This window comes from Haplochromis burtoni, unplaced genomic scaffold (assembly GCF_018398535.1).
Source record: "Haplochromis burtoni strain Fernald_Lab_line unplaced genomic scaffold, NCSU_Asbu1 Contig_73, whole genome shotgun sequence".
Lineage (NCBI taxonomy): Eukaryota > Metazoa > Chordata > Actinopteri > Cichliformes > Cichlidae > Haplochromis > Haplochromis burtoni.
In genome coordinates, this window is record NW_024582434.1 from 161,174 (window position 1) to 184,787 (window position 23,614).

General features: G+C 40.8%; 1 protein-coding gene across 1 annotated transcript; it reads right to left on the reverse strand.

Moving 5' to 3' along the window:
* Nucleotides 1-1,507: 1,507 nt before the first annotated feature.
* Nucleotides 1,508-23,049, reverse strand: tgfbi (transforming growth factor, beta-induced). The gene is made up of 17 exons (XM_005924046.2): nt 22,808-23,049; nt 20,035-20,133; nt 10,060-10,124; nt 9,802-9,959; nt 9,525-9,689; nt 8,938-9,084; nt 7,416-7,557; nt 7,126-7,338; nt 6,432-6,569; nt 6,195-6,337; nt 3,874-4,010; nt 3,436-3,566; nt 2,930-3,054; nt 2,535-2,637; nt 2,273-2,340; nt 2,078-2,102; nt 1,508-1,985 (listed from the first exon to the last, which is right to left on the reverse strand). The coding sequence occupies exons 1-17, from the start codon at nt 22,918-22,920 to the stop codon at nt 1,924-1,926; spliced, it is 2,034 nt and encodes a 677-aa protein (XP_005924108.1). The 5' UTR covers nt 22,921-23,049; the 3' UTR covers nt 1,508-1,923.
* Nucleotides 23,050-23,614: the final 565 nt, after the last annotated feature.

The following is a 23,614-nucleotide window of genomic DNA, read 5'->3' on the forward strand; positions in this document are numbered from 1 at the left end:
AAAAAAAAAAAAAATGTAGTTAATTATAGTAACGTGAGTGTTTGTAATTCGTTACTTCCACCCCTGGTTTTTCCTCTCCACTGTTCCATATTGCTTGCTCAGAGTTTGTCTGTTAGGGTTTTCTTTTTAATACTGTAAGGTTAAGACCTTAAAGTAATACGCTGCAAGCTTACCTTGCTGTGTATTACTTTAAGATCTTAACCTTACATTGTGAAGGCTTTGAGAAAAACACCATTTCATTTGGTGCTATACATATTGAAGTGAATTGAATTGAACTAACATGACTAATTCAGAACTTCAAGTTTTCTTTCTGTTTGTTTCCATTGTCTGTAAGTTGAATAAATACATGTGTTTATTTAGTTCAAACTGCGGGTACAAAATTCAGAGAATATGCTGTGTTGTCATGTGACCTGTTCTCTCATGTGTGCCTTTTTCTTGTTTTGTATGCATTTCTCTTATTTATATTTATTCCTGCTGTCTTACTAATAATATTTTATTCCTGCGGTTGGTGTGGAATTCACATTTTCATCAAATTATTTTAACCCTCTCTGGCATTGATTTTAGTTTTTCAGAGAAAAAATACTTCACCCTATGTGTGGTGCTGGAAACATTTTACCAACTTATAAACTCATAAGTCTAAAACAAACAAGTTCATGTCGTGATTGCTGAAATTTCCCATCACCTGAGGGTTATGCAACTCAGTTACCTTGGGTCAGATGTTCGTGCTACACGAAGCTGAAAGGTTTGAGTTAGAGAACTTTTCCAACTTCTGTGCCCGCTCCGCGTGGTGCCCTGCTGCGAGCCGCAGCTGTCCTGCATTACCTGCTGCTGTCACTCATCTCCACAGCTGACACCTGAGCCGCAGCTTTAAACCTGCTCTGCATTAAAAGAAGCCAAACACAGAGAGCAGACTGACAGGAAGTCCCAGAGTCTGCTCATACTAACTAAATAAAAGGCCCGGTAATTTAATGAAATCAGGCAGGGAGAGCATGTTTGTAGAAGAGGTCATCCTCACCGTTTCCAAAGTTTCAGATGAACTGAAGCTGATAAGAGTTAAACTAATGATATTGGTGACTTATTACTGACTTGATTTAGACTCACTATGAGTTTGTTTTGTGCTCATGTCTGAAATTTGATTTTGATGGGAAACACTCATCGAACAGCTCACGGCTGATGTTGATGTTCGGTCTTGAAACAAGATCATTTTAACAGCATGTTCTGGTCTCTGAGAGGCGTTCACTGCTTCAAATTAAACTGTGCAAAAAGCAGCTCAGTTTCAAACCTGGATCACATCAGGGACGATGCAGGATCCCCAAATGTTAGAGGGATGGAGTCACAACCACTGTCATAGGTAGAATCTGAGAAAATTACAGAGCAACTTTTGTTGTAAAAATGTAACTAAGACATAATGATTTGATTGTTCTTCAACTTCACTTTCATACAGAGATGTTAGTGCAGACAGATGCAAGGTGAGGCTGAAGGACACATGGTGTCAAACGAGCGGCAGTGTGGTCTCACTTTTCGGTTTTATTTTACAAAAAAAAACAACACACACACAGAAACCATCAGCTCTATGGTTGCTTCGAGCTCTGACATGCTGCAGAACAACACGAGTACAAAACACACTTTACAAAAGTTCACACTCTGAATTATGAAGTAAAAACTAGCTGTTATATATATATATATATATATATATTTTTTTTTTACAGCGCACAGAAAAAACAACATTGGTTTGATTAAAAATAAAAAAGGAACAATTTTAAAAAGTCTTCACACACATTTCTTCTTTTCCAGACATGAATTACACCAGAAAATCACCTTCAGATCCTCTCATGGCCACGCAGCAGAGGATTTAACACTTGACCTTTGACCCTCTCTAGAGAGCCTCTGCTTTTCTCCTTGTCGTCTTCCCTCTTGGCAGTGTTACTGCCTCCGGCTGATCATCTTGCTGGAGTGACTGTTGAGAACCTTATTGAAGAGATCGTCTGAAGAAACAGAGAATGAAGCAGAGCAGATTCAGATGAGAGTGGCGTGCAGCAGGAACTAAACATATCATGAAGACATTACAAACACTCACCGTTCCTGAAGCCCCTGGAGTCTGCCTGCAAGACACAAAGGAGGGCATCACAGCCCAAACATGTGATTCAGTAATCAGAGGACAGGTATTACATCAATCTTTCTGATTTCAGGATTTTGGACATTTTGAGGTGCAAAAGTGATATTCAGATTATTTGTGAAAAGGTTTTTTGGCATAAAGAAAGGCCTTTCTCACCCTGGAAGCGGGAATGGCTCTGAGAGGAGCTGCAGGTCCGTCGCTCTGCTCTCTGTCCACCTTTGGAGCTGAAGACACAAAAACGCCAGGTCAGCTTTAAAGGACAGGTCTACATTTGAAAATTGCTTACTTCGCTTCAATTTTATGTATACAGCGCCAAATCACAACATCAGTGGCTGCATGGCGCTTTATATTGTAAGATAGACCCTACAATAATACAACTATCTTATCCATAGTTCGATGTTGTAAACACGGTACTCACGCAGAGGTCTGATGATGCTGTTGACGGCGTGGATAATTCCGTTTGTCGCCATCAGGTCAGCGTCGGCCACGGGGATTTTGTTGACGTAAACCGTGTAGTTACGCTGAGAGACAAAGAAAGGCGTCAGACTCGCTGATTATTCCTAAGAAAACAGCAATACTGTGCAACATCTATGGTCAACACAAATTAAATATGCCTTTAAATGTGAAATAAGATACAAAGTGCTGAATAAAATATTGAAAACAAAATATAAAATAGACAAATTAGAGATGAATAATCAAAATACAACAACAACAACAACAACAACAACAATAATAATAATATCAATAATAATAAACTGTGTATTTAAACAGAAAAAGATTTCGACATCTTTTAAATAACGTTTTTGAACCAACCAAGCCCAGCTCTAGCTTCTCCCCCTGCAGAGTTTGGAACCTGGTGTGAGAGGAGACGCCACCGCTCACCAGCATACTCTCCCCCAGGTGATACTTGAGCACACCTGACAGGTGCTGAGGGTCACCTGGACACAGAAACACAAACGGTTCTTACTGTGCGTCTGATCTCATTTCCTTCTTCATGCTAAGCTCTGGTATAAGCCACGACTTGCTTTGCCCCGTGTCAGTAGATGACTGGAATCAGAGCAGAGTCTCTGTATGTCTTTATTAGGGTGGAAGCTGCTGCTGTTTGTGCAGCAGATTAAACAAACAGTTTGTGAACATTCAGCGTGTTCAGTCCAAACAAAGAGCAGAAAATTAGCCCCCCTGAGAAATCTCTACAAACCACCTCTCAGTATAAACTGCTGTAAAGAAAATAGACGCTTTCCACACATGTGTTGAAACTGCCCATGTGGATTGATTTAGAATGCGAATAAAGAGAAGCTGTGTGGTTGAACAAAACTCACGCATCAGCCTGTTGCGTTCATCCTGCGGCAGTGCATTGAAGGCATCGTTGGTGGGAGCGAAGAAGGTGAACACCTTCTGCTGGTTCAGAAGCTCGGTCATACCTGCTGTCTGGATGGCATTGACCAGCGTGCTGAAAACAGCAATAAATGATGTTAGCTCGAATGGCAACTACACAACAACACACTAACACCTCTGCTTCCAGTCATTATGCAACACCAAACTAACAGCTTTATGATAATCTAGGCTAACAGCTGACTCACTTTTTTGGAGCTTCAAACTACAAAAAACCCTTTTTCACTGATCATAGTTTGTGCAGTTGCTGCTCTGTGCCTCTAAGGTGCACTGTAGAGTCATTAAAACTGCCAATAGGTGACAGGGAGTGTTTTTGCTGTACTTTTCCATCAGAGAAACATGATTCAGATGGTACAGATCCTCACATGAAGCGGTCATCGGCCTTCAAGACATCCATGATGTTTCCCATTGGTGGAGTGATTACTTTGTCCACTGTGAACATGGTGGCATAGCGTCCAACCTTGTCATGCGCAGCGATACAGGCGTTCTCGATGCAAAGGTTCTACAAAGAAAAAAAATTGTGTTTAAATACCTAACACTGGGCTTTGGAACCAGAAAAAACGAGTTCTAGTTATTATTATTACTGTTATTATACTGTTTAGATACCACTGCTAGCAAGCCAGAGTGTTTCTGATATATTTGTTGATCTAACATTTGTTGTGGAAACCTGTTAACCTTCACACTGACCATGCTGAGTTTGACCATCTTGATTTTGAAGGTACCCTTCTAGTTATTATTATGTTGTTAGATTAAAAAACCTGACCAACTAAAGCTTCTTCTCTGTAATGTTTGTTGACTTGCGGAGGAAACCTGACTACAGGCCTGAGGGAATCACAGATGACTAAGAATTTTTTCATGCTACTCTCTCCACATTCTAGAGTCTAGTGTAGGATATTGTGTTGGTCTTATCTTTACAATGTAAAGTGTCAAACACAAACCTTAAACCATACTTCACATTAAAATGTAACAATTAATGGTATAATGTAACTCTGTGGCTAAGTAGACAGGTTTATATCCTCTTTAAATGAGGTAACACACCACACACAGTCCCACAATGGTTAAGTATGGAAAGACTTAACCACTATGGGATGCAGGAAGCTTGATGTGGTCTGCAGAGTTCATTACCGAGCAGACAACCACCCACAAACCAGACCTGGGACATGTGGAAACGAGCAGAAACACAAACGCCTCACATCCTGTGTCACCAGAGCACAATCAATACTACTGCTAGGACGTATCAATGCGTAAAGCATCAGTGTGAGAGGCAGCTAATCCACTACAAAATCAGTTCATTTTTCGGTCATTCATCGATTATCTGACTTGACTTTTGCAAAGTATGTTTCTGAGAGCCTAAGGAAAAAACTAAAACTGACACATAGAGAGGGGTTAACAAGGGCAGAACAAGGGTCAACGGAGGGGAGAGAAACGGGGACCAAAAGAGACCAAGCAAGGGCTAACAGTGTGCAAGGGAGCACACAAGAACCAGCAACGCTAACATGGGGTAAAGGCCAAAGTGACTCAATACTGGGGCGATAGAGGCCAAATAGGTATCAACTTATTAGGTGTAAGCTTGTGAGATTAAAAAGGTTTTGAATGTAGACATAGTTATAACTGACCTTTGGTCAGCAGCCAGCTTGTTCCAAAGAACAAGGCCACAGTAGCTGAAAGCACCCTCAGCAGGCTGAGATCTGATTCTGGGAACCGTTAAAAGATCTGCATCTGATTACTTGAGAGGTCTTACTGGGTTAGAGAATCAGCAAGTTGAAGACAGGCCAAAACGTGAGCCTTGAGGAACCCCTGGTTGGATTTTTTTTAAACTACTAATCACAGTTTAGGTCTCTGACCTGAACCAATGAAATCATAAAGGCTTTGAATTAAATGTCATGATCAACAGTGTTAAAGTCAATAATGAGATCAAGAAGAACTAAGACAATACAAACAAGGACCAACCAAGTAGAGGGTGCACAACATAAAGTAATCACCCAAAATAGTGACATGGTATGACTAATAATCTGGCTAGCCTACTCAGCAACTGGTGATGCTGACTGTTCAGCTCCAAACAATCATGGGAAAATAAGCATTTATTGTGTTTCATTTATTACTTCAATAAAGTTCTGTCTGCATGTTTCAAGTTAAAGTTAATAAAGAAAAGAGGTTTTCAAGAGAGATGAAAACCAGCATCTCGTTAGGAGATGGAGGCGGTTTAATTCCTCATGGCAGCAGCAGACGGAGGCAGCAGCTCCATCAGAAGTTGATTCTTCAGCAGCAGCTTCCTGTTCTGACCACAAACAATCACATAAAACAAAACCACATAAAAGAGCAACATCTGCTGTGAACAGCCTCTTGATCCAGCAGAGAACTATCCACACTCAATTCAGCCAAACAGCTGAACAGTTGGCTGTTCTGCATTCAGAATATTTAACTTGTTTCAGGTCCAATTAAACACTCTCATGGCTGTATTTTGACACATGATGAAACAGTACTACTCTGCTTCTTTACCCTGTGAATTCCAAGTACTCCTAACCACATCTGTACACTTCTAGAATTTGTGATTTTTGGCCGTTCAGTCGCCCTAACAGAGAGATATGGTTAGTAACCACAACTGAGTCTGAGACACAAGGAATCTGAAAAGTGTCTCTAACAAACTGTGGAACAAACCACCAAGTAAAGAAATGTCAGTTCTTACTTTTCTGTAGACAAAGACTCTGAGTTTGAGGCCTCCCAGTGTCTCCAACTCCTGGCCATGGTATAGAGCCTTAGATGACAGCTGCTCCTTCAAGACGTGATTGCTCATTAATTTTCTCATGCTGGGAGTCATTGTCATACTTCCTGTTAGACACGTGGAAACAATGGCTGTTCATACCCATTTCTGATTATCCCTACAGGATGGCAGGAAAGGCCTTTTTTGGGGGCCACACGTTACCTTTAAAGGCGTCGTTCAGGGGAGCAAGCATGGTCAGAGCCTCAGACCCGGTCAGGTGGGGGGTTAGACCAGCTTCAACAAACATCCTGGTCGCAGTGGAAACAGATGAACTTTCAGCCAGCTCCAGGAGAGTTTTAGCTGCAAGAGACAAAGAAGTATTAATACTATCTCTGGTACAACTAATAATTCTTTTAGGTAACCCTAACCCTAACCTAAAAATGGTAACTGTAAATTTTCCACCATTGTTCACTTCCAGTGGTACTCAATGTGGACAAATGTGACTTGGTTTATTTTAATATAATTGGTCCCATAGTCACTCGACACCACCATCGGCCCAATCAATTGGTTCAAGGTGTGATTTCATAACACCAAAATTTGATTTGGTTGAATACCACCCAGGTGTAGAGATCCAAGAAGTGGACGGATCTTGTCTCTTAGTCTCAGTGAGGACCCTAAACTTTGAAAGATCTGTAAAAATAATAAACATGAGATTTTTTTTGGATCTCCTGCTAAGACAGAAGCTCTTCCAATGACCTGAAGGTGATAATTCAACTCTGAGTCCATGATTATTCCAAGTGCTTATGTTAAAACCACTACTGAAGGACTATTTTGTGCGGATTCCTTGTGCAGCAATATCTTCCCTATATTGGGTGAAGCATTGTGGTATTAGTAGTATTGTTTGTAGTGCAATTACCTGAGTCAGGAATGAGCAGCTCGCCGATGTAGTGGATGACTCCATTGGTGGCTAGCTGGTCCGTCTTGGTGATGATAGCTTTGCCATTCAGGGTCATGTGTTCTCCATCACAGCCGACCTCCAGCATGGTTCCCTGCAACGTTTCCATTGGTGTTCCTGACACAATCGACTCTGCGCAGTGCATGTTCTTCAGGATGTGGTAGTTGAGCAGGTCTGAGGGGGCATACAAAAGTAATTAAAAATATAAACAGAGCCAGATAGAAGGAGTCAGAGTGTCTTGTGCCAGTCACCTTTTAGAGCTATGGGGTCTCCCAGAATTCTGTTGAGGGTCTCCCGAGGAATCTTCTCGAAGGCGTCGTTGGTGGGAGCGAAGACCGTGTAATGACCCTCGTTCTCCAGCATGGTGGTGAGACCTGCAGCAGCAAAGGCCGTCTGAAACACAGACAATGAGATATACAAGAAAACAGAGACAAGAGTTTAAGCTGCTTATTCCATCAGAACTTACAACTACTACAAGTGTCTGGGGACGTGCAAACCTATTGCTGGAGAAAAGCTAAATGTTCAGGATTTCATAGTTCGCTAATTGTTTTCTGTATGTGACAGATATGGACAGCAGTCACCCAGAATCTGTTACTGTGGAGCATGTGGTTAAAAATGTCTTTTTGACAAAAAGATTTTTCCCCAGTGTCAACATACCCATGGCCAGACTCTAAATTGCCAGACAAAAGGTGGTGGCCAGGGTTCTTCTTCTTCTTTCATGTTTAACGGCAGCTTGCATCGGTGGCCAGGGTTTGAAACAACTAAATGCAAAGAGGGATAACTGGACCGCACCACCACTTCCTGCTGAAGGGTGAATGTGTGTTTTCTTTAATTTACAAATAAAGTAGTTGTACTTCGTGGCTCAAGAGTTGGGAGTTCGCCTTGTAATCGGAAGGTTGCCGGTTCCATTTACTTAATTAAATGTTTGAGTTTAGTTTAGGGTTTAGTAGTTTTGATTTCCTTCTTTGGTGTTTAGTTTATTAACAAACAAGACTGTACTGCATTGTTTGCTGTTTATGATTGTGTTTTGTTTAGTTACCCCTCGTGTCTCAATGGTCTGATCAGCCATTATATATACCCTCGTGTGTAATTTCATGTGGAGGTCATTTATGTTTGTTTGGGCAGTCATTTGGTTTGTTAAGTTTGCAGTCTTTGCCTGAGTTGAGTTTTGTTTCTTGGACCTCTTTTATGAGCTCAACATTTATGACTTTTGTAAATATAATTTTTGGGTTGGGTTCACAAATGAAAACCCTATTTTTGTAATAATTCCTGTGACTCCTCCTGCTTTTTCAACTCGGTCCATCACAATGTCCCATAGAGGTCTGCAACAGCAACTATGGACTAGCAAGTCCAGTTAATGGGGTAGACCTTAGATTCAGAAGGAGAGTTCATGGGACTTTAGAATTTTTACTGATACTTTACCTTGTGATATATTTTAATGATTTACTGTGATGGAATCAAACTCTTTGTCATTTTATGGTGAAAAATGTTCTTCTTAAACTGCTGAGGTATTTGCCCCTGCTATGTTTCACAGCCTGGTGAAACTCTCTGTGATAGTCATTTTATACCCAGTCATGTTACTAATGAACCTAATTAGCTGGCTGATGTTCCACCAGCTGTTACACAACTTTTACAGTTCCTTTAGCTGTTCATGTAACAACTTCATTTAAATATTTTTAGATAAGCAGGTATTTCTAATTTCGTAGGCTGTTTTAATACAATTTTTTCCAAAGGTTTAAAACAACAAAAGGATTTTAAATTCAATGGACTTACACGCAGAGTCTCCAGGTCGTCATCAATGTCAATGATTGATTGCATGTTGTTGGAGATGGCTGTGATGACGCGGTCAACCACGTGCACGATGCCATTGGTGGCATGTTGGTCAGGTTTGACCAGACGAGCGCAGTTCACAGTCACAATCTGTAGATATAAGAAGAACATGTATTAATGTGTTGTTACTGCAAATATTTGTGTTACGCCTTTAACAGTTATGTGTATGATCATACATTGATGATCATACACGTGATATGATACCTAATGTAAAATAATAATGATGTTCAGAGCAAGACTGTACATACAGCCTCAGTTTTGAGCCTGGAGACAGTCTGGTAAAAAAAAAAAAGGTACCCTAACAAGCACTGGAACTGCTGACCAAAGTCCTCTGTGGAGAAGGGAGAGCACTAGCTTAGCTGATCAATACTCAGAACCCTGACTAAAGTCGGTTGTCTCAGCTAATGATTCTTCCTGCGGTGGTTTCACATTAATTACAAATTTCTCTGGTCTATATTCATGTTATCATGACAGCTAAACTTGATTCCTGTGCCAGAGTTACAGGATAACAATAGTATGTCTTCATTCACCCCATTGCTGTAGTGGTGTATATGGACGGGGGCATCCTGGTACATGGAGGAGAAGGTGGATCCGTGCTTCAGCTCCTCAGAGGTTAGCCGGCGACTGACCATGTGGTAATGAAGAGCATTTAACAGCTCGATATTCACATTGCTCACCAGAGCGTCAAGGATCTCCTGGAAAACGACAACAAACGACACACAATGAGTTAAGCAGGAGAACCATCGCTGATTGCTCCTCACAAAAGGAGCGCGAGGTTGCAGTAAAAGTGTGTGAGTGTGTACTGACTGTTGGCAGAGATTCCCAGGCCTTGTTACTCGGGGCGAAGAAGGTGAAGCTTCCTGGACCTTCGATCTCCTCCCTGAGTTGGGCTCGATCAGAGTACATCTGAGTGGTGGAGGCGCCGACCATGCCCAGAGTGCTGTAGATGTTCACAAGAGGCAGCGCTGCAATGGTGCACATAAACAAACACAGCTGATGACTCTCTGCAGTAAAATCCCAACAGATGTTTTAAACATATTTAGTGTAAGGGGTGAGAGGTCATACCTGCAGGACAGCCCTTCTCCCCGGGAATCTTCTCATAACCAGGGCAGCACTCATAGGTGATCACCCTGCAGAGAACACATAAAAACACAGGAGAACATGAGGATTCTTGTGGACCTTCTTGTATTCCCTGACGTCAGAGCAGAGGCTTCATGTCAGACTTCATGTTCCTGTTTGTCTATAAAACTCTCTGCCGCATCAGGAGCTCGTAACTTGTCTGTAGGGTTTCTGCTACAGGATACTCATAAATTCCTGTCTGACAGTAATTATGCTAATAAAGTTACGAGCTGCATGAGCAGACCTGAGAGTCTGCAGGTAGTGCAAGTGGTCTTATGAAATGACAAAAAAAGAGCTCCAGTAACCAATCAGCCCCTACCTGACTCAACAAAACCCAGGAAAACAACAGCTTCTACAAAGCTGAAGACCCACCTTTGTTTACTGCATCAGTACTTTGCACACTAACCACTAGTTTATCTAAAGAAAAGACAAAAAACTATCTGTATTATGGCTTTAGCTGAATGGAAGACCTACACATCTTTCAGCCTGAGTAAGTCATCAGATGGAGGGAGTTAATATCGTACAACACAAGCTAAAAGGGGAACTCTGAAACCAAAGATGTCTTCAAAAGCAACTTAGACTTTGAGAGAGCTGGATCTGAATCAGAGGCAGCTCAACTCTTTGCTGGATTATGTCAAAGTGCTGAATGAAGGCAAAGTATAAGATAGTGGAATGGCAATATGATAGGAACATCATCCTTCCATGTGTGCCTGTTTGGTGGCTCTTCAGTGTGCCTATGTACAAATGACACCAATCTACCTATTTAAATAAGCATTTGTCTGTAGAAGACAAAAGAGAATGGGCACACCCTCTGGATAATCACTGGAAAAGTCGGACCTATTGAGGCCACAATATTAGCCAGAGAAAAATCACGCTGCTGTACTACAACCAATATCATCCAGTGGGACAGGTGAGCACTGAATTTTGCTGATGACCCTTTTCTGAGCGCCCAAACATGACTCATTTGGACACAGAGTGGATGAGGTGAGTGACATGCTGCCTGCAAATTATGGAAAAGAGAAGAAAAACAGACAAGGAAAGGCTTTGTGTTTCCCTGAGTGTTTTGGATTCACAGTTTGAAGTGTATTCCACCAGAAAAATTATTACTTCTGCATCCAGAGCATTTAATTGCCCTCTGATTTTTTCCAGTTTCTCACTGACTGAAGAGTTTTTCAGTCATGACATGCAGGTCATGTTATGTGTGCTAGATTTACATGTCACACATTAGTGGAAGCAGCACATCTACTATTCCTACTCATTGTAAAGCTGTATGTATGGGACTGTTTTTCGTCGCTGCACCAACACATTCACAGTCTGTCCACAATCTGTTCTTCATGGTGGGCAGAAGGTTCCTCTATGTCTGAAAAACAATTTAAAATAATTGGAATTCGCATTATAAACATAAACTTGTCTGAGAAAGGAGGAAATTAAGAAATGCTTTGGTGACAAGTTTATGGTGTCAGATTGTAGTTTAAAATCTTTTAAAAAATCCAAAAAACACAGTTTATTTTATAAATTATGGTCTGGATGTAAAAAAAAATAAGGAGAAAGAACAGTATGGCTTATGGCTGGGTTACCCTGTGAGTGACAGGGATTAATAATGGATTCTGACTCTGATTACCTAGTGCACCTAGTGGTCACTCTGGGAAGTGCACCCACTGAGCAGGATTTACAAGCAGTAACTGTGGGACCAGGAGGACCTGTGGAGGTCTGTCTGCTGGAAAAATCTCAGAACGTTACTTCAGCTACAGGCACATGTGGGCTGCAATGAAGCGTACAGCCTGAATGGAGCTTTCAGGACTTCCTGTTGAGATTTCCATAATAAATGTGGCTCCGCCGTCTGGGCTCATAAAGCTCATTTCCTCAGAGAGGAGAAGAATCTGCAACCAGACTAGACGTCTGAGAGGAAACCTGCACCCACTGCCAGGAAAAACACTAAAACCAGGGCAGGAGCCCCCATCCAGCTCCTCACTTCCTGTCCACTACAAAATAAAAGGTCATTATGAAGAGAAAAGTGGCAACTCGACTGCAGTTTGAATAGTTCTGGACATGAACATTACTAGTTTCAGTTTAACCAGCAGCTTGAGGGTGATTAAGACTTAACCAAAGCAGATTTGAACTATTATGTCACTACAAAGGTAGTGAAGAAGACTGCATACCCATAATCATAGTCAGTGTCTTTCAAACTGAGAGCAAATGAACATAATTCAGCGGGGAAAAAAATCAACCGTTGGCTCAACAACCTTCACTAAAAAAGCTTCTCAGCTCTGACAAATACTTTGATTACATGTATGACAGAGTAATTCTTCATTTATTTGAATGTCGTCTTCAAAGACTGTTTATAAAAGACAGAATCAAAACTGGAGAAAACTTCTTGGTCAGTCTGTTTATCGAGCAGTTTGCTGGGGTTGAATTCCAGAGGGACATAACAATGACACACAGTGACAGTGACAATACTATCATTATGAAAGCTCTAGCTACATGTATTAGAAATACGTTGGAAATAACAGTGGGCCAAAGATTAAGTCTTGAGTCTTGTGTCGCTTTAATATTAATATTTATCCTGCATGTATAAGCCAACCTCTTTGTATCAGCCTGCCTCTATGTTGCATGACATGGGAACTTTTTAATTTGCAGCTGGAGATAAATCATTGATTGATCAGTCTGCCAGCAGTTGAATTCTTCTATAAAAATCAATTTCCTAAACTTCCTCCTGTGTCAGCTCCTCCACTATGTCCTCTCTCTGAGACGTTCTGAGTCTATAAACATCAGATGTGTATTTTCTTCAGCTTTACGAGTCAACAATTGTTGGAAGGTTGACTGGCAAATTTATTAAATATATAAATTTTCCTGATGGGAAGAGTCCCCTGATGGAGGAATCTCATTATGAATTTCTGAGTTTCTTGTGTTTGTTTTAACAGAGCGATTAGTGGACAAATCTTTCAGTGAAGCCAGGACCACCAACCAGTCACTGCTCCATATTAACACTTAAACCGTCTGCGGACAGAGGTCTTATTTCTGCTCTCAGGTCCTCTATAATAAAGTTTAACGTCGACAAAGAGAAAAAGGAAGCTCCCAAAGCTCCCGCAGCCTTCATCACATAAGTGCAAACATGTGAAGAGCAGCTACTGATGGTGTGTGTGTTAATGTGCGCAAACACACACTGGACTGATTATCAAAGCAGATGGAAACTCAGGTCCCTTTTGTTCTCCACATAAGTAAAGATGGCTGCTGTGGATTTATGACAAAACAAACAGAGCAAGGTTGCAGTAATTCTGCCGCCGGGATCGAGCTGCTCGATGAAAACCTTAAAAAAGAAATGCTTTCACATCAGTCAGCAGCGCGTCATCCTTCAGTTTGTCAGAGGAAGCTTCAAACATGAAACTGCCAGCCATGAAAAGCCTGAGAAAAGTTTCATCAGGGATTAAAAGTCATTTCCAGAATGTAAAAACAAGGTGGACATGTACAAATTTTGTCTTTGAGAAACTTTTATTAACTAAAGCTGATGAATTAAAGTTAGACACCACAGTGAGGCAATTAAGGGACGAGTTACACAAGCTTGGTTACTGCGAGGGTGCGGTACATAAACGTGTGCTAGTTAATTCTAAATGAAATGCCCTTTATTTAACAAAAATGCCTGTTAATGATCTAGATTTTTTTTTCTACAAAATTAATACTTTTACACAATATTTAAGAGCCAGAAATCTAATCTTCTGACCGAATTCTGTGTCATATACACCACACAGGTGCAAGATCACTGATTTTATTAACATCTCAATAAAAACTCTGAATAAGTCAGTCATGACAAGCTAACAGCTAACAGTTTAAATCCAGACTCTACAAACCACATCACACATTCCCAATAATCAAAGTCTAAACATAACACAGCTCAAATCATAGTCAAGCGTTCCAAACTTCATGTGTACATCAGTGTGTACCGCTATATGCCTTATTATGTGGGCAAAAAGGACAGAAAGTTCAGTTTTATTTTGCATTTTACAAATAAAGGATTTGAAAATTATACTAAATTGCTTCTAAAAAATCTTGAAGCTCTAAAAACTACCAAAGCTCTCAGAGGTTTCAAAGCTAGAAGTGAGCTTGAACCTTTGAAGCTCTGAAAGCTAGTGGAGCCCTTGAAGGTGTCTGAGCTGTCAGAGTGATCAACGCTCTCAGAGCTCTTAAAGTTCTTGGACCTCTAACAGCTACCAGAGGTCTCAAGTCTTTGAAGTTCTCAAAACTTGTGGAGCTCTGGAAGCTACCAAAGGCTACAAGGATCTGGAAAGTCCTCAAAGCTCTCAGATTTCATAATAATTATCAAGACTAGGTTAGGTAGCAAAAGATCAGCGTATAACTTTGGACACCAGACCTCTGTGCACTATTATAAAATAGTTCTGACACATAAGAAATCACAGCAAGAAGATCAAAGGGACAAAAGTAATGTAACAGTGATAACGATATGTAGACCAGAGTGAAATCCCCCCATCAGATCTCACCCAGCTGCTGAGCTTTAAACATCTCCAGGCTACGTCTCTGACCTTTGAGCCATGTTTTAGCAGTTGTAGGCTGACACAAAGTCTCTTCTCGCAGTTTGACTCCAAACCTTTAACGCATTTTGCTTTTGTTGTTTTAGCTCCTAAACTGTGGAATGAATGAACTCTCACAATCTGCACAGCTGCCTCCTTCAGTTGAAAACCTGTTGACTTGGATAGTTTTACCTCCTTTAACTGCATATTTTGATCTTTTGTTCTTTATAACATAAATAAGATGGTTACTTCAGTGCTGTTATTGTAAGTATTATTATTATTATTATTAGCAGTATTACTTAGGGTTAAAGAAACAGATGTGGCATTAGTGTCTGACAGACAGAGGGTACTTTGAGGACCCGGGGTTCAGAGGGGGGTTGTAGTGAATTACGATGGGAGTTATGAGTCTTCCTTCTGCTGACCTCTAACCTCCGGATCCTCCTCCACAGAAACCCACGGGTCCAAAGCCGCAGAGACAAAGACATGACTGTTAGACTCAAAATGCCCCACCAGTGTAAATCCAACTAAACTGTCAGAGATAAGAGCTCAGTGTTTCCACACCCACACTGTGGGTGTTGTAAGATTTGTGTGCATGGGGCGTCAGGGTCCTCCAGCAACTTCACTTCCTACAAATGTCCACAGAAAGTCTCACTTCCTCTTTCTGTCCTATTTGCTGCCAGCTGAAAGAATCTGTTTGTGAGAAACATTCAGGCTGAACTGTGAGCTGCGTCAAGGCTGTGTCCAACATCCTGACTGGACACATTCAGGACAGGAAATGCACAAACACACAGGACGAGCCTCACAAATGCATGAATAAATACACAGAGTAAGCAGGAGAGATGAAAACCGTATGAGACAGAAAGAGGTGGCGGACAGGAGGAGGATCATCTTCAGATACAAGATGGGAGAAGAAAATAGTGGAGCAGGCTGAGAGATGAAGAAGATGAGAGAACAGAAACTAACTAAGAAGAATTACAGTAGAAGAAAGAAGAAGTAAATGAAACATTGCAAACAAAGTTATGAATCATTTCTTATGCTGTCTGTTAAACTGCTGAAGCGGACATTTCCATAAGTTTGCCTCATGATAAATCTGTGACAGAAACACCAACGCCTTCGGTTTGAATTCAACACGCACCAATAACCGATCAGCTGATACTAGACTGTGGCAAATAAAAAGACATTAACCAGAGACAGGGCTGATATTTAGCTCTTCTATCTGGCTTGCTGAATATTAAAAATTAGAGCGACAAAGACCAAAAAGGTTTTAAAATTGTTATTTTTATCATCATCTGTGTAAATCCAGCCTAAATGCTCCAATAATTCTACGTAACATGTGAAGCATTCCTCGTCCAGAGCTCATGGAGAGATGATGGATGGAAGAGTCACCCAGGACACCAAGATTCAGGTTCCATTTAAAAATAAAAGTAGATGTCCGAATTAATATTTTTAGACTCCGATTTAAGAACTCGCGTTATAACGTGAGTTCAGGGATGCCACGATCTGCTGATCTAATTTAAAGAATCTCCCCAAATATGGAATAAATAAAGTATTTCTCATTGATAATTGATCTGAGCCCACACGAGCTGATGACTTAGCTGATACCCTTCCACAAATCCACTTTTTCATCTATTTTGATTTTAAATACTTCACACACACTTACTATGCCTCTGCAAGCTGTTTTGCAACCCTCTTTTCTTGTTCCAGCTTCATATCTGCTGTCACTGACGCCTGCTCTGATCTGTGAGAGGCTCTTTGTGCTACACACGGAAAGGTGGGGCGGTCCCAGAGCAGAGTTTTACCAGTAAATCTAAACGACTGCAGATATAAATCTCCTCTGACTGCTCCTTTGTGGTGCTACTTTAACCCTGTCTGGGTTCAAATAGACGCTTTTACAACATTAACCACATACCTTCTGACTTTGTGTACTCTGTTTTGGTGGTAGTTTTTCTTTTTCTTTTGTATTTTGTTAATTGTTTTTGTCTCAGTTTAGTTTTTCCCGTCGAGAAATCTTCATTTCTCCACAACATCCATCACCTTCCTCTTACATATTGGACCAAAGCTGAGTTTAAAGTGGCAGCAAACAAACAAACTGCTGGCACATTTTGAAGGCATGAATGCATTCACACTGACAGTGGGTGTTTGTGTTTGGTAAAATGTGCTGTCAGAGGCTTGACAAGTTGCAAATGTTCAGATTTAAAAATCAACACCGATGTTCATGTTTGAGTTTGTTAGAAAAAGAGAAGCTAATAAAGTCTGGGGAAAGCTTGAGTGGACTGAATAAATGTGGTTAAACAGCCTTTAAATCATATTTAGTTTCATGTGTCCAGCTGATTACTGCTTTGCTAAACTGGCTACTGGATATAACTCAGAGTTTCGTTTTTCTGAGTGAGATTTAATGCCTGTAGTGATGAACGTTATGTAGATTAATCAGGAGAAAAGCTGTTATCACTGCAGAGGCTTCAAGTCCAAATCCCTGTTTATGTGTTCTGTCATTTTGATTCAGCATTTGCAACTGCTGCTTCATAAGTAAACTGTATCACTGTGTTCCTGTTAAACAGTGTTGTCTGTATAAACACATGCATGAAAAATAAGCCTCCTGTCTTTTAAATCTTCCTCACCCACCGTCACCTTCCTCATGTTCACAGCTCTGCAGGGACACTCCGCAGCCAGCTGCGTTTCACTCAAGAATGTGCCCATAGAAAGAGTCTGGGAGGATTTTAGGATTTAGCAGCACGTTTCCTCTGCAGCGCCTTCCAAACACATACCAAGCAGAAATCCGGATTTAAAATAAAAATCAAATGCAGTGTTTAACGTTCAGAAAGGTTTTTCCTCTTTGGGCTGAAGATGGAGTTGGGAAGTAAATGCAGACAGTAAATTTCAGTGGTTTACAGTTAGAGACACACACCCACATTATTAATGAGGCAGCAGAGGCCAGCTGTGCTGCAGATCTCATGAGCTGGACAGGATTAAAGCAGAGTGCTGTGTCTGTCTATTCCTGTGAGGACGAGTTTCAGTTTTAGACTTTAGGGCTTTCTGGCCCTCACTTTAGAACTGTTCACACTTGGGCTCAGGTTTAGCTTTAGGCCAAATGAGATGAGTTCTCACAAAAGCAGGTGTAAAAAAGCAGTCTGTTTCTCTGCACTCATGGAGCTCAAATGGGAAAAATCAGCTCTTAAGTGAAGTTGGTTTTAATCCAAGTGTTTGTGGATGGTTCTGGAATGACTTGTCTGACTGGCCAACTTGACCTCGTGACAAAAAAAGCCAAGAAAATCAACAGTATTTGATTTTTCCACTCCCAAATTTCCTCTCAAACTTTATGTGCATTCTCTTGTGTTCCTAATGTTTAGATGATGTGGATGTGGATGCTTTTCACCTGACAGACTTGTTTACTATACTGCCTGATTTCCAGTGTATGACCTCAACTTTGATCAAAGACTTGGATTTGATAGACACTTACAGCAACAGCAACAACAAAAAGGCTTTCACTTTATGTACATAGATGCATTAATAGAGATGAGTTTATTAAGAGCAAACTGGTTTTTGTCATTTTGAGGTTTAGATTAAGTCTTGTAGTTTAGCTGCTGTTTAAGGTTTTAGTCATTTTTAAGGACTTTTATGGTTTGAGGATTTGGGCTTTGTATTCCTGGGTTAAGTAATATTTCCTTCTTTTTGTTTAGGTTATTCTTTCTTCCCCAAGTCTTTATCTTATTTAAATGATAAGCGGACAGTTCTTAAATAGCACTTTTCTACACTACCTGAGCACTCAGAGCACTTTATACAACTCGGCTCATTCGCCCAATCACTTTTTAAAAAGAAAAATATAAGTGCTTTCTATCTAACATTCACACTTCAGTGGATGCAATAGACCAACTTGGGGAGATTTGGCATGCAGACTGGAGGACTGAACCACTAACTTTAGTACATCACTCTACCTCTACCTCCCGAGCTACAGCCACGTAGAGGCACTTCTTTTATTTTTAAAGTATCTCTCATGTCTTGTATTCCGTTTTACTTCCCTCGTGTGTTTGTTTTGATTAGTTTCAGCTGTTTCTTGTTGCCCACCTGTTTCTCTTACCTTGACTGTTGTCAGTGACTATGAGTGCATATATAGCCTCAGTTTCTTTTATCAGGGTGTCTGTGATCTAAAACTGGTACCAAATACAGATGGAACTTAGTTTATGTCATTGTCAGAGCAGAACAAAAAATAAAAGAGGTATATGTGGGCATGTTTTGGCAGATTTGGACAGAAATGGCTACCACAGCAGGTAGAGTTATGCACTGGATGCCCTTCCTAATGCAACCCCACAGCGTCTTGCCATTCACCTGGGAGGGATCTTTTGTTTATCAAGTGAATGTGTAGAGACTAGCCTTACGTTAAAAGTCTTGTTATGATCATTTTCCTATGCTCTGTAAGATAAAGCTAAGTGAAGAGGACTTTGTTTTCCTATTCTGGACCACAGTGAGATTCATAGGCAGGTCTCTGGATTCACTCTTAGGACACTGGATGCTGTTTATCATTCTGCCTTCTGGTTTATTACTGGCAATGGTTACAGCCATCATCGCTGCAGCTTACATGGAAACACTGGATGTGCTCTGCAGTCCTTACGAAATAATATAAACATTTTACTGTTTATAAGGCTGGAAGCTTCAGTTTCACATCTACTTTGTCCTTGCGTCGTATCCTTATGTGACTTTAAACTGGCATGACTGTAATTCAGAGCTAGCCTCATTGCAGTTTAAATAATTTTCAGAAACTCTGTGGACGACTTTACGAGCTAAACTCACTTTTCAAAGGATGAATAAGTGTTTTTAATAAATTAAAAGCTTGCTTCATATACTTTGAAGCACATCATTACCGCAGTTTGGGGACTGAGTTCTGTGTTTCAACCTTATTTGATCTGAAATGAAGCTTTAGGTAGGAAACACTGAAGGAATTCAGACTTGACTTGGACTTAAATTAATGACTCGGACTCTAACTCGAGAGACTTTAGACTTAGACTTGAGGACTCCAAAGGAAGTGAAATATATCAGAAAAGTCAATGTATATGTTTGCACGTGTCCTTTAAATGAACTCATGAGACTGGGAGTGGAGTCTCAGCCTCAGATGTAAACTGACTCTGAAGTTTGTGCTTCGCTCTTTTTATTCTGAGGTTATGTAAGAGGCAGGTACACCTGGGGAGAAGGACATTTCTCTGTCATCTGAATACAAACTCTCTCTTTTCAGCAGAACTAAAGTCAAACTAACAGAGTTGGGGTGAAATCAAATACAAAAATCAACTCAGAACCACAGTTGTAACCAAAAGTGAGAAGCAGTCGACCTGTGCTCTGCTTCTTAAGGAAAACTAAGAATGTATTTAAAATGGTAAATATGGCAAAAAGTGCAGTCGGTGGGACTTACGTGGGTTTGCCACAGATCTTGCGGTGGTACCACTGTTTGCAGTTGGTGAAATATTTTTTGCTGGTGCCTTTAATCTGTTGCATGGCGCAAACATTGGGTCTGAAACAGAAGAGAGACAAAGAGGAAAAATTTTAGTTTAATTCAAATGTTTATACTTATTAACCACTTTCATTTACAACATACAGAGACAGTCGGCTTAAGTAAACCGCTAATCCTGAGCGTGAGAGCAGAGACACGTAGAAGCTCTGTTAAAAGTCTAAATCAAAGTATTTGAGTCATCAATTCATAAACTGAAACAGACTGACAGCCATAGGTTTCACAAATGATAAACTGGGACTGTCAAAAATTCAGTTCATACCAACTCTGGTAAACATAATTATCCCCAATTAAGAAAAACACTCAAACTCACTCAAGCACAATGTTGTGATCTCAGTCGGCATGCATATCGTTTCATTGTGTGTTGTTCTGTCTGCATAGGGATAAATATTAAGACGAACCACACCACACAATTTATAGCCTAAGCTAATTTGCACTGGCTGTCTCCCGAAGCGTCTGTGCAAAACACACACACGCAGGACTAATAAGCAAAACAATCTATACCATAAATCATCCACAAAGAAATCCCAAACTCAGAACATAAAGGACAAACAGAGCAGTAAAATACACGAAAGAGCAGATCGTTCGTGGCTGCAGGGCTGATCCCTCTGCAACAACCGTCAAAATGATTAAAATGATCTCAGTTTGAGTTCTGCAGGTTAGGAATTTGTCACGTTGTTGACCCGAATTGAAAAAGCTGTTTATCCAAATGAGGATTTACGTAATGGCACCTTACAGTTCCCACTAGCTGACCCATGTGATTATATCCATCGAGGAGCCAGAAGGAGAAGGCAGGAGGAGGAGGAGGTCTGATATTAGGTAATTCTTCTGTGCGGAAACCAAGTAAGCAACCGTTTTCTGAAGTGTTGTTTCTAGTTTGGTAACTAAGAAAATGTTGTCTGCCCTTCTTCCCTTCCAGCCTGGGCTCACAGCCAGATGTGAAGTATTTAGGAAAATGCATTTGTCCTTGTACATGAACACAGTTTACATCGCTTTTTTCAATTCCAGTCAGGGTGACAGTGAAACCGGGAGTTTTTTCTCTTGTTAAAATCCTCTGAGAACTTTTCTATGATCCTTGTGTAAACCTATTATAGCTGTTAAAAAAAAAACAAAAAAACACATGAAGAAAAACTTTTTTCTAAAAGTTGAGGTCATTAAAGTTGATGGAAACTAAACTTGAAAGTGAAACTGCCGTCGTTTATAAAGGTTTTGGCACTGGTTTTTGTCAAATGGTCGATGACTGATTGCTGGAGCTCTTTCTCTAACATCGTAGGGTCTTCAGCTTAGGTACAGAAATTAACTTAAATTGAACATGAAGAGTTATGGCAGATTATATCAACCAGTACAGAATACAGAGTACAAGCCGGATCACTGTAACACCCTCACACGCTGACTCTCGGCTTACATTCACACACACTCGCTCAGGCTGGCACTGGTTTCCTGTCTGTGAAGGAAATCCAGCTGTTTAAACCCTGACACCCCCCCACCCCCCCCGCCCCAAACCATGGATATTTAATATCGTACTACAGTACACAAAGAAGAATTCAGATCCTTCGCTTAAGAAACAAGAAACCGTGTCACTCCAGTGAGAGCTGAAAATTACCACCACACCTGGCACGAATTGAAACCCTGGATTCAGATGGATATCTGGAGCTGGGCTAGTTTTTTCATATTTTCTTCAGAAAAACCAGGATGTCTCCCTTTTTGTGTGTATATTTTAGTTGTATTTGTATGAAGTGTGAAGATATGACAACAAATATTCAATTATGTTACATCCCACAACAGTGAAGAATGACTAGATGTGGACTGACTCAAAACATTAATCACCTGAGTTGGCCAGAGCTCCACCTCTAACAAAAACCCATCAAGTGAATCCATCCAGAACTTTAAAGGCAGTCCTGCTAACAAACAGACACATCGAACCAATCACACGAGGAGATGATGCTCAAAAAGTCAGCGACTTCCTTCCGACTATTTCTAAAATTATTTTTTTAATTGTCCTTTTATCATCTCTGATCATTTAATAGTTGCTTTATTGATTTTCAATTCTCCAGTTGTGCTTTGGAGAAGTGCATTATACGCTTTGAGATCATGAGGAAAACGTGAAGTGGTAGTTCTTGAATAAACTTGATCACAACCATTGTCCAAATATGGAGATTCGCGCTTTTCCCTGCACAGTGAGGCCATAAGAAACAGCCGTCAGACAGATGTGACTAAAATGAATATTTTAGCTGAGGTGTAGTGCAGAAAAAAGCTGCACAACACGAACTAGATTAAAAATCAGCAGAACATCTGTTTTTCATTTGCAGCAAATAAGTATATTCATGACGAATCAATCAATAAAATTCAGTCACTTTCTAGTAGTCGCCCTTAGAAGGAATCTTTTTATTTCTCCAGTAAAAATATTCGATACACGTCATGTTCCTGCGTAATGAAGTACTTTTATTTTCATACTTTGTTTCCAAACCGGGACTTTTATTTCTTTATTAAAGCTGAAGTTTTAGTACATTTAGTGTAGTGACTAAAGGTCCAGAGTACTGACACTCCCGCAGATTATCGATCACTCTCTGATCATTTCTATTGATCAGCTCAGTAGTAGTTGAGGTTCAGTCGGGCAGGACCAGGCTCGGCTCGGGTCACTTAGATTCGGGAGAGAAAAAAAGAAAAAAAACCTCACCCATGCGTCCGGCCTCTGATCCGGCTGTGCTGCAGGACCGCCTGGAACGGAGACCGGGCCACACACACGGTCAGAACCAGGGCCAGACCCAGGGCCAGCGCGCACACATTCATCTTCACTTTCTGGAGGTAAAACCTGCTGCTGGTGCTTCTTCTTCTCTTTCTTCCTGTGCTTTTTCCTCCTTCCCTCTCTGCAGCCCTCGGTCCCTACAGGGACCAGGACAGTCCGGCTTTATACACCGAAGAAAGAGGAGGAGGAGGAGTGGCGAGGAGGATGGGGAGGGGCGCACCAGAGCAGAGCTGGGAGAATCCTTTGTTGCAGAGAAGTACTAGTACAATTGTGTAAAATACTCCCCGGCAAGTTGAAGTTTTTAAGAGTACCCTGCAGTAACATGAGACTACTGCTTTGAATTCACGAGTCACCGATGATGATCGATATATTATTGGTTTATCTGTTGATTGTTCTTCATGAGTCGATCAAATATTTCTCTTTTATCTGATGTGAATCCCTTACTTTGATCACGTTATATTGTCAGAATAAGTCATTATTTTATTAATTTCATTTAATTATATATACCAACAACCATTGATCCATCCGTTTTCTTAACCGCTCATCCATCCAGTTCAGGGTGGTGGTGTTTTCATGGGTGGGTGGGGGGCTGGAGCCAATCCCAGCTGTCACAGGGGAGAGGCGGGGTACACCCTGGATCACAGCTCTAACACAGAAAACAGACAACCATTCACACTCACATTCACAACTGTTTCTGGCCTATGGGAAGACGCAAGAGTACTCTGAGGAAACCCACGC